This window comes from Setaria viridis, chromosome 8, assembly GCF_005286985.2.
Source record: "Setaria viridis chromosome 8, Setaria_viridis_v4.0, whole genome shotgun sequence".
NCBI classification, from domain to species: domain Eukaryota; kingdom Viridiplantae; phylum Streptophyta; class Magnoliopsida; order Poales; family Poaceae; genus Setaria; species Setaria viridis.
Window position 1 is genome coordinate 34322846 of NC_048270.2, and position 12306 is coordinate 34335151.

The 12306-nt window shown below is 44.5% G+C and overlaps 1 protein-coding gene and 1 non-coding gene across 2 annotated transcripts; one reads left to right on the forward strand and one right to left on the reverse strand.

The window, feature by feature from the left end:
* The first annotated feature begins 3916 nt into the window (after positions 1–3916).
* LOC117834550 (probable L-gulonolactone oxidase 6) lies at positions 3917–5798 on the forward strand. The gene is made up of 2 exons (XM_034714100.1): positions 3917–4865; positions 4957–5798. Exons 1-2 carry the CDS (start codon positions 3917–3919, stop codon positions 5796–5798), a joined length of 1791 nt encoding a protein of 596 aa, XP_034569991.1.
* A 930-nt stretch (positions 5799–6728) lies between these two features.
* Positions 6729–10817, reverse strand: LOC117834552 (uncharacterized). The gene is made up of 2 exons (XR_011898935.1): positions 10122–10817; positions 6729–7859 (listed from the first exon to the last, which is right to left on the reverse strand). It is a non-coding gene; the product is annotated as an uncharacterized protein (transcript).
* Between the last annotated feature and the right edge of the window lie 1489 nt (positions 10818–12306).

Sequence of the window (12306 nt, forward strand, 5' to 3'; positions counted from 1 at the left end):
TTTTTGCTAGGCTACCCCTCAACATCACCGGGGTCATCTTACTTGATCCTATAACGCATTGCATCGCACACAGGACAAGCCTCCAATTTGTCATATTTCGCACCACGATGGATGATAGAGGATACAGTCATTAGGATATGCATGTATCTTTTGTACCTCCAAACTTAGAGGGCAAACAACCTTTTTAGCTTCGTACGTTGAGGATGACAATTTGTTCCCATCGGGAAGCATGTTCTTCATGATTTTTAATAACTAATCAAAACCTTTGTCAGAAACTCCATTTGTTGCCTTTCATTCCTGCATCTCCAGTGTGGTACCCAACTTTTTGTGCCCCTGTTTGCAATCTGGGTATAACAATTTCTTATGATCATCTAACATGTGCTTGAACTTCTTTGACTCCTTCACATTTTTTCAGTCTTCCTTTGCATCTCGCAACACCTGACCTAGATCATCAGTAGCACCTTCTTATGCAACCATCTCTTCTTCAGCCCCGCCCATTGCGGCATCTGCAAAGGCACCTCCCTGAATCCAGTCCGGAATGCAGTTATCATCTTCTTCTTTATCATCATCTTCCATCATAACTCCTCTTTCCCCATACTTGATCCCAACAAAATAGTTAGGCATGAATCCTGAACTGTATACGTGGGTGTCAATAGTCTTCTTGGATGAGTAATCATTCTCATTTTTGCAATTTCTGCATGGACAACAAATAAAACCAGACAGTGGCTTGTTGGACTCTGCCAGATCGAGAAAACCACACAAGCCAATTAATTCATTTTCTTAATTAATTTTCGCATGGGCCACAAATGGGCCTGGCCCTACCCTTGTCCAGCCCATGCTCTCCGAACTCATGATCCATCCCCATTCACTTTCCCTGCTAGTCTGTTCCTCCGATCCCCTTCTTCCGAATCGTTTCATTTCACGTGCGTGGCAAGTTCTCCACGGTGGCGGCGGCGCCATCGAGCAGCACTCCACGGAGGCAAGGCCATTCATGCCATCCACTCCCGTAGGCATCGTTTCGTTTTGCGTGTTGCAAATAATATTGCTTTGACCTCGTCCAAAGCTGGAGGCGGGAAAAATCCCGCGCATGCGCTAGTGCGCCATGCGGGTCTTGCCTACGACGTGGGCACATCCCTGATTATGGATGAAGTGGAGCTGCCCATCGTGGGGCTTCTTTAGGAGTTTATCTTCTAACCTCTTCTTAATGAGCCTATATATATGTAATCATCATTGATTAATAAAGATAGCTGATTCACTGTTCATCTCCTTCCTCTCTCGAATCTTCCTCTGTTTACATTATCACTCCATGGAGCATTTGTCCGTGTTGTACATCCATTGCGATCCATATAAATTTTTTTTATCGAACCAAAGATACTCTGATCATGCAGAGAATTATGAAGCATAACAAACATGATATAAATTTCATAAAACTCAGATCTTGCTGAAAGTTTAGATAGAAATACACAAATTTAAAATTCAACTCAAACAACATGATACACTACTACAAGCCATCCACTGAGTACTATAGAGGAGGACTTCAAGCATCCTTGGGTGGTGAAGATGAATGTTTAGCTGATCCAGCCTCACCCGGTGGATTATTTGTGACTTCTACGATGGTAGTACTCAGAGGACCTGAAACCCCGGGACTGGCGGTGGAGCATAACGACCACCAAAAGGACGTTCTTGACCCGCTGCAACAGCATCTTCATGACATTTTTTCAAATATTGAAGCATTACTCTCTCCCACGCTCCCATTTTCTTCAGCTTCTCATGAGGGCCAACTATGGTTTTTTTCCTTGCCGCAAGAGGAACAACGATCACCCCACCATCGCCACTCCCTCTAGCAGCACTAGCCATGTTGATTGGACAACACTTTAGTTTTTTAACTTTGACCATAATAAATTAGTATTACGAACATCCAAATTAAATTTTGTTAGCACTAATTACGTATCTCTATATAATCTTATTATCTCTATGTTACCACATTTTATTTAGCTCATATTTGCAAAGGATTAAACTATGAACAAATTATATTTTTCCCCACAATTTATTTAGCTCATATTTGTAAAGGACTAAACTATGAAATTAATTTACTCAGTTGTTATTCTAACCTCATATTGATCAATTTCTTTAACTAATACAAAATATAGCATCCAAAACATGTAGCTCAAATAACATACAAATGGAAAATTTTTCCATTGTAGCTTATTCTAAAAATCACAAATTACTCTAACTCTAAACCATAGAACTTAGTATACTAATCATGTAAGAAGAGAGGATGAAGTTTCTAATCTTTAGAACACTTAAATGAGTGGAATCCCCACGGAATGATCAAAAATCTGACAACACTTCCCCTAGGTTGTCATGGAAAGAATGAAGCTCGAGCTCTCTGGTGGGTGGCTCGAGCACGAGGAAGAAGATGCCGGGCCTTTAGTATTGGGTGGAGGCTTTATCTGGTACTAAAGGTTACTAATTAGTACCGGATGAAGCCTTCAACCGATACTAAAGGCCCTCAGGCACATTAGTCCTCCTGGGGGACTAGCCATTAGGCTCGGTACTAATGCGAGCATTAGTACCGGGTTAAAAAGCAACCGGTACTAAGGTCCCAGATGAATGCCAAGTTTTCCATTAGTGGCCCCCTCCAAGCTGTAATCCTACTAGGATTTCTATATTGTAACCAACTAGTTATCCCACCTCTGGGATATATAAAGGAGGGCAGTGTCCCTCGATCAACATAGACAACACAGACAACCAACACCAACAATAACCAAACCAATGAATGAAACAACTCATACCTCAACATCTAAGCACAGAGCGCAATATACTCTAGTCAAACAGGATGTATGGTATTACACTATTTTGGTGGCCCGAACATGTATAAATTTGTATCTTGTGTCCTAGCGTTTACCATCAGGCTACAGGTCCGACGATCCTCCACCGACCAATCTACTACCTCGGGATACCACTTGATAGGTTGCCGGGTATAAAACTTCGACAAGTAGTTAATTCCATTTTATGTGGATCCTAAACTATTATTAGCTACATCATCTAATTTTCTTATGCAGTTATGTTTCCTTTGTGCTAAGAATCCAAGTGGCCAATTTCAATCATATATTTCTAAGGGGCAAAATTTATCATCTGTATTGTCATTGAATCATTCATATGCATGTACTTTTAAATTTGATTTTAAGAAGAATTTCAGAAATTTCTGCAGCAACGCGAAGTATTTCACCTAGTGACTACTCTTCAGCGGGGCGTTTGGATCATTGTTTAACAGAAAATGGTTGGATTTGCTCGTGTTTATTGTCTAAAATTCGCTTGCCTTCATTACTTCTGCCGCTCCTGCCCACCTTTGTTTGGTGCCATGGGGAATGTGGATTAGCTAAAATTAACTTGGACGATCTAGCTAATGACATACTCCCTCCTCCATCCTATAACAGTGCAATTTTAGTTTTTTAGACAAATTAGTGGTGCCGTGAATGAATTCTCATGCCCTCATTTGTTGCATTGGCCACATGAAGTTAATTTTGACATGCAAATAAAATCAAACCATTTAATTCACTTTGAGCAGGAAAAAGCCCACGCCACCATTGAAAACATAAATGTAAAGAGATTTTACCATGTTTTCTCACCTTCTCCGTCGACAAGTTTCTCTTTGTATCGACTGTGGCAAACTTATTAGCTGGTCTCCGACATGTCTTGTTGCCGGAGCCGTTGATGGTACCAAAGGATCATAATGCTCAGGTACGGCGAAAACAGAGACTATCATTCTCGTGGTTAGCACTAATTACATGTTACGTTTACAGCTTTTTTTATTGCAACGAAATCTATCGAATTTGGGACTATATATATCTGCTACAAACATTCCTGCTAGCTAGCTACACAAGAACATATGCGAGGGCGCCCAAGGCGAACGATGTCCATGCGGCGTGGCCTCCTGGCCATCACCATCGTCGCCGTGGCGACGCAATGCCTAGTGCCATCGACGACGGTCCACCTCGCCGGGGCCAGCGCCCCGCCGCCGGTGGTCCGGTGCGCCGGGTCCAGCGGCTGCACCGTGACCAACGCGTACGGCGCGTTCCCGGACCGGTCCACGTGCCGCGCCGCGGCGGCGGCTTTCCCGGCGTCGGAGCGCGAGCTCCTGGCCGTGGTGGCCAACGCCACAGCGGCTGGGACACGGATGAAGGTGACCACCCGGTTCTCCCACAGCGTGCCCAAGCTGGCCTGCCCCGCGGGCGACCGCGGCCTCATCATCAGCACCGACTCGCTCAGCCGCGTCGTCGCGGTCCACGCCGGCAGGAGGGAGATCACCGTCGAGGCCGGCGTCACGCTGGGCCAGCTCATCGACGCCGCGGCGGAGGCCGGGCTGGCCGTCCCCTACACGCCCTACTGGCTAGGGCTCACTGTCGGGGGGCTCCTCTCCACGGGCGCCCACGGGAGCTCCCTTTGGGGCAAGGGCGCCGCCGTGCACGAGTACGTCGTCGGGATGAGGGTCGTCACGCCGGCCCCGGCGAGCGAGGGGTACGCCAAGGTGCGGGTGCTCGCCGCCGGCGACCCGGAGCTGGACGCAGCGAAGGTGTCCCTCGGGGTGCTCGGGGTCATCTCACAGGTCACGCTGTCACTGCAACCCATGTTCAAGCGCTCCGTGAGGTTCGAGGAGCACGACGACTCCGACCTGGCGGAACGTGTCGTGGCCTTCGCCAGCGAGCACGAGTTCGGCGACATCCTCTGGTACCCAGGCCACGGCAAGGCCGTCTACCGCATCGACGACCGCGTGGCCGTCAACACCTCCGGCGACGGTGTCTGCGACTTCGTCGGATTCCAGCCAACCCCCACGATCGCCATCCAGGCCGTCAGGCTCACCGGTGCGCCGACTTTAAGCGAAAAAATCTTGCAAACATCAAGTATGCGTTATTTGGTAAATGTACTGACACCAGGTATTGTTGATCCTTGAAGAGGAGGGCATGGAAACTGCAAAGAACTCCAGCGGCATGTGTGACATGGCGCTGGTGACAAGCGCCATCATGTCCGCCGGCAACTACGGCGTGACGGAGCACGGCGTGACGGCGCTGCTCCCGGGCAGGCCGGTGGTCGGGTACCAGAACCGCCTCCAGTCGTCCGGCCGCTGCCTCGCCGGGCCCGACGACGCGCTCCGCACCGCCTGCCCCTGGGACCCGCGCGTGTCGCACGGCACCTTCTTCTTCGAGGCCGGCGTGAGCGTGTCGCTGTCCAGGACTGCGGCGTTCATCCACGACGTGCAACGCCTCCGCGGCCTCGTCGGCCCCAGAGCGCTCTGCGGCGTCGAGGTGTACAGCGGCGTCCTCATGCGCTACGTCAGGGCGTCGACGGCGCACCTGGGCAAGGTGGAGGACAGCGTGGAGTTCGACCTGACCTACTACCGGAGCCGCGACCCGGCGGCGCCGCGGCTGTACCAGGGCGTTGTCGAGGAGATCCAGCAGATGGCGCTGCGCAAGTACGGCGCCCTGCCGCACTGGGGCAAGAACCAGAACGCCGCCTTCGAGGGCGCCGTCGGCAAGTACGGCGCGTCGCGCGTGGCGGCGTTCATGGCGGTGAAGGACGCGTACGACCCCGACGGGCTCTTCTCCAGCGAGTGGAGCAATCAGGTGCTGGGAATCGGCGGCGGCGGCGGCGTGAGCGTGGTGCGCGACGGGTGCGCGCTGGAAGGCCTGTGCGTGTGCTCGCAGGACTCGCACTGCGCTCCGAGCAAGGGGTACTTCTGCCGGCCGGGCAGGGTGTATAAGGAGGCCAGGGTGTGCCGGCGTGACGATGGTTCCTAGGCACGCCCGGGTTGACGACGACGACGCGACAAATTTTGACAGAGTTCTCTCCTGGTTTAAGGGTGCCCTTGTGCATCGACCTATGTGTTCTTTACTGGCGCCGGTTAATAATTTATAACAAAATGAATCATTTTAAATATCTAGTGCAAACCACCACTACAATGGAAACCTGAAAACCCATCTAGAAAACATAAGGAGCATAGGAGTTTAAAAAAAAGAATCGGAAATGTTGCGCATACATAGTGGCATAGTGCATTTTTAACCACATGCATGCATGCAGGACTTACGAGAATTAATCCATGAACCATATTCTGTTGTAGTCTACACGTGCATGCAAGTGCACAATATTTACCAGAACAAACTATAGTTTTGTCATCTTGTCTACCACCATTTGCAAAGTGTGCAAATCCGGTTACCGTAATACATTGCCACAATTAGACATCACGCTGTTTCGATGAACCATTTACTATATTGAAAAGAGGGATGTACCATGAATTAGTTACGGAAAATCCAATGGCTCAAGACAGTAATTGAGATGGGACTAACCACAATTGAGCATCAAACGTTTCTGGTAAACGAAATACTATAAGATCGAACAAATTTGCGAAAAGCCGAATGGCATGATATTATATTTTCTAGAATGGCATCAACAATTTTCCACAAGGTACTTACTAGAATATCGTCATCAATTTGCTACAAAGTACCTACCAAAATAGAGACATCAACTTACCAAAAAGGTATTTACCAAAATAGCTTCATCAGTTTACCACAAAGGTACAAGAGTAGCGTCATCAGTTTGCAACAATGGTATTTACCAGACTGTTGTCATCAATTTACCAGTCTTTTGGAAGTTATTTCATTCCGAATCAGAGTCCATTTTTGAGGAAAAAGATTACTTTTACGATATAGAATGTAGTCTCTTATTCACAGTTCAAAGCGAAACAATATATCTTTCTTTGCCAAATTGACTAGACTACAAATGACAGTACATCAACAGTAAATAATATGAGAAATTTACAGAGCTTTCCTAACACCTCGGAATCTGTAAGAACAATTATCTACTCAAAGTAAACCTATCACTAGCTTACTGGCACCAGTAGATAACTAGATAACTCTTTGGTCCCATTGACTATATCAGCACATTTGACCGACAGATCTGGAAAATCAATTGAATTTGGCTCCGCAACATAAACATAGAAAAACAGAGTTGACACCTCATTGGCAGCATCTTTGACACACAAGATCAAGAACCCCCTCCATTGTGAGATCCAATAAGTACTTGTTGCTAATCAGATTTTTGATAAAAAAAATAATTTTCATGGAAGGCTGTCAAAAAAGGGATTCTTGAGCGTATGACACAAGACCAGCTGATCTGCACAAAGAAATGAATGAGCGATGCTCCCAAGAAATGAAGCAGGCTGAAATAAGGAAACTGGGAGAGATTGCCAAATCCATGAAGCAACTGCATGTTACAAGAATCCAAGAGCCTACATTTACCATAATAAATCTACCAATTCTGAACTCCATGAATCTATTTCTAAATGTTTGACTAGAATCTATGCCCCATCATATATCATTTACGGTAAATTTCATACATGATTACTAGAATCTGTGCCATATACATGTGATTTACAATAATTTTGTATTTAAATTAAGATGATCACTGCAATGGTGTTATAATGATAACGAGAAGACAACCATGCTTTTTGTATAGTCCTGCGGTCCTGCCATGGATTTATATGGAACCGAACTTACAAGAATTAAGTAATAAGAATCTACACATTTACTATAACATAATGAGAACAAGAAGCACTGAAGATGACCAGATATTGATTGACATTGTTTCTGCCTACTGAACACAATGATCATACTAGTAGCAGACTAGTAGAAGGAAGCTAGCTTGCAGGCTAAAAAAAATATGGTTACTGCCCTGTGATTGAGTTGACACGAAAAAAGTGATGATGAAATCGATCTGAATAATGTACTTCTTGATACAATCTTCAGAATCTAACTATTGGATAGGGAGATGGGATTCACTTTATAATGTACCGCTTCCTTCTGCTGATAAAATAAGATAAGAAAACATAGGTTAGGCTTACAACTGCAGTAATTCAAGCTTCACAACTATACCCTCTACTAGTTCTTTACATATCAGATATATATGTCTGAATTACTATATGAGAACTAACGATTAAAAGTTACTAGAATATATATTCAATAGATGCCCGTTCTATGGTAAAAATATGATCACATAATTACCATAGTGACAGGACTGATGCATAAAAAAAGAATCCGTGCAAAGAATGCAACAATCATGGCCATACCAGTTTGCTTGTTGTAATGCAGAGACAAGCATGCAGCAGTGATCATCATGAGTGCCACTGGAAATGCACTCAGGCGATTAAAAATTGACAATAATTTGAAACAATTCGCGGAAAGAGCTACAGTTATATTTCCAAATTTTATATGGCAGCTGAGGAGGCAAATTTATGATAAGGCCATGACTGCGGTAACAAGATTACCAGAGAAAGAGAACTCTAGCTTGCCAATGGCAGTATCTTACATATTTACTTGGACACATAATCAGCCATGTCCATAAAGATCAAGGCCTGTGTTCTTATTGTTCATGTTCAGTGGGTAGTAAAGCATATAGAAACACAACTCTAGCCTAACCTGAGTCACCTTTTCCAGCATCTGTGGTAAAATAAATTAGAAGGGGTGGTACTGAACTAACTAGAACAAAAATGCGGCTAACAAAGAAATTGCTTTAGCTTGACAAAACCTAATGGTCAGAGATGTTTTGGTGTACTAGAAGGAGATTAACTCACAGGCACTAACACAGCAAGGTTATCTTCATTCAACATCTGAAAACAAGACTAGTTTAAGGATCTACAAAGCTAACTATAAGCAACTGATATATCAGAAATTTACAATAAGACAACCATAATGTCCATATAGTTTTGAGAAAACAGTAGTAAACTATAGAAGGTATTTACTACTGTGAAGGGACACTGAAGGCCTAGTGATCTGAAGGAACAATTGATTTTCCATGAGAACTAATATATTAAGTGCTGCTGAAAACTATCGCATTACTCATGTATAATCAGTTACACTAAAATACTGGATCACACAATGTATAGGGTGAAATTACAATAAGGCACCAACGGTTATCATCATTTTGATGTATATAATTTACTATATATATAAAATGGGTCAATACAGTATTTAGAATCAGAAGTTACTGGTTACTGTAATTTGGCTCCTTCGTATTCCGTGGAACCAAAAAACTATAATGATGAGATGGACTTACCACGAACTATTTACGATAATTCAAATGCTTTGAGATAGTAATTAGTGTGTAAAGCAGTGTAAGAAATTTGGTTTTGCTCTATAAAAAGGCACGGTAAGACCTCAAAGGCATCTATCGATATCGCGTGATCAGTTACTATAAAATGAGGCCCAATTAACTAGAATCCAACATGCTACAATGCCTTCAGTAAAGTACCAGAACTTATGGGTTACCACAATGGCACCATCAAATTCCCGGATTGGATCATTAATTTACTACAAAGACATTTACCATAAACAAGAAAATTATGCATTCGCATTATGATAATACAATTTGACCACCAATGTTTAAAATGTCAGTCAGCCTGTAGTACTCAAAATGGATTTACCACATAACATGCAAGGCAATGGTAAAAGATAACACAGATTCAAAAGTGGAAATTCTCCCTAAAATTAGCTGTACCAGAATGGTGCTCGTTTTTTAGTACAGTGGCTACACTAATTGAAAATGGAGAAGTATAATAGAAGTTAATAAGGACACAAGCACATATGTACGGCATACTTTATGGGTCAAAATTGCAGTAACACAATGTGGATTGACGTAATTTTTTTACTATGATTTATGAAAAAAAACATTCTGATAAGTTATTAACAGGAAACCATGAATTTGCCATAACATTGACAAAGTTCCAACATAATTCTGAGCTCAGATCTTAGATAAATCAAACACTACTCTAAAACTTGGTGAAATCTGCACCAAGCACGAGCACTAGAAAAATACCACTCTGAGAAGGAACAAATTGGCCTAGGGTTCAAATTACATGCAGCAAGGCATTTAGGGGGGTAATCCTATTTGGCTGTTGGATTATTGCAGGTTCGTCATGGGGATAAAAAAATGAGAAATCATGACGGGCCAGTAGTTGCAAATCAACGGGCGTCGTATGTATCAAGCACATCGGCTGAGCTTATTTTTCCAAAACTAATAACCGGAGAAAAGAACCAGAACCAATGATTTCACCGCAGATGGGATCTCACCGTGAAGCAGGTTGGAAGCAAGGGTGAGCACTCTCAGCCGCGGCGGGAAGACGGCCGGAAGGGCGCCCTGGAGAGAGTTCCCCGCAAGGTTGACCACCTCGAGCTTCTCCAACCCCCAAATCTCACAGGGGATCTCGCCGCGGAGGCCGTGGAACGGAAAAGAGATCTCTTTCAGCTCGGTGAGGAGCCCAACGGTCGCGGGCAGCTCGCCAGCGAGCTCCCGGCCGGGTACGGAGCGCCGTGAAGGGGAGGGCACCTCCAGAGCGACGACCCGGGACCTCGCGTCGCAGGTGACCTCCGGCCAGGTGCAGTGGTCGGCGCCGCCGGAGTCCGGGTACCGCCAAGATCTGCATCTCCGGGCCACAAGCCAGGATGACGAGCTCTCCGGCGGCGCACGGTTGGGGCAAACCGGATCGAGGCGGAATACTATCTGAAGCGTCATAGCTAGGAACTATCTATAAAACACCCCCTGCGGATAAAGGATTACATTCCCTAGCAAGATAGGTCATGGACTTTAGCAATAGTTCATTTCAAACGCAAGTACTGCTCTGTGCTATTTTTACTATTATTTTCGTAGGTGTGATTGAAATGCATTTTGTCCTTTTGTATTAAAAAAGCATGAAAGAATCACACCCTTCGAATTAGTTTTGCCCAAAGCATGGGACCAATTATCAAGAATAGTAGTATAAAGAAAGATAGTACTCAAGTAAATGTATTCCCCTGTGGATCGATGGAAAAGATCAAGGTACGGAGATCACATTGGTAGCTACGACCAATCTACAATCTCTTTTGGATTATTATTTGACTGAATATCAACTACCGACATGGTATATATACCTATCCACTCCCTTCCATCAGGCAATTGTTTGTGAATCTTGTAAAATGTTGGATTCTTCCACTAGTAGGAACTGATCTTCCATGCGATTCCTTTTATCCCAGTTTAAAGTTGGCCTGGGATAAAAGGGAGTGCGTCACGGTAGGCTGGAACAGAGTGGAGATTTACTCCGGTTGGTATTTGCAACCGGGACTAAAGGCTCCCCTTTAGTCCCGATTGTAACGGCTAGTTCTCGGGAGTTGGTAGCGTGCCCCTTTGGTAACACCAACTGGGACAAAAAGTTTAGTCCCGGTTGGTAATTCCAACCGGGACAAAAGGACCACCCTTTTGTCCCGGTTGGAGCCTCCAACCGGGAGTAAACTTTCAACCGATTGGAGTTTTTAACCGAGATAAAAACTCATCCCCCATTATATCCCAAGACAGAGACCTTTCTTCCTCCTCCAGCCCAAGCCAGTCCACCACAAAGACAGAGCTGAGCTTCACCTGCTCTCCGGTGGTGCCGAAGCAAGGGAGGTGCTGCTCGAATTTTTTTCCCTCATTTTCGTTGGAATTTCACTCATCCAAAGTGTTGTGAAGGTTTGCTACTTCATCCTCTTGTTATGCTTTGATTTATTCTTTAGAGAGGGAGAAAAATGAGTTTGTTTGTTAGAAAGAGGGAGAATGAAGATGATTTGTATATATACATGTTTTTGAGCTAGAATGTGATGGATAGTTTGCTTGTTATATACGATTCATATTAGTTAAAACAACTTGATGTGTAGAATGAAAATGGATAGTTTATTTGCTAGAATGTGAAGTAGAAAATGGAGAGGATTTTGAGCTAGAATGTGAGGGAGATTGATGTGTCATATATAGTATGTATCCTTGGTTTGAGAATGATGCTACCCTTGTCTAGACGATTTATCTTGTCAAATTCAATATGATTTTTCAAATCCATACTTGTTGAATTTGCGTATTGTGTTCACCTCGGTGAGCATGTTCTCCGTCGAGCAACAACAGACGTCAAAGAGGAGCTTCGATTCTACGAGAAAGAGCAGATATGGACATCGTGGAAGACCGTGTCCTCTTTTTCGTAGAATCGAAGCTCTTCCGTGACGAAGTACAATGGCGCCCAGTTGAGAACATGCTCGCCGAGATGATCTTCAACAAGTTCTGCAGTGCTAAGGTATGAATTTTTGTACATAGATGGCTTCTGCTACTAGAGGAAGTGGCGATGGTGGGGGCGATCATCGTTCCTCTTGCGGCAAGGGGAAAACCATAGTTGGCCCTCATGATAAGCCGAAGAAAATAAGCACGTTGGAGAAAGCAATGCTTCGTTATTTGCAGAAACGTCATGAAAATATTGTTGCG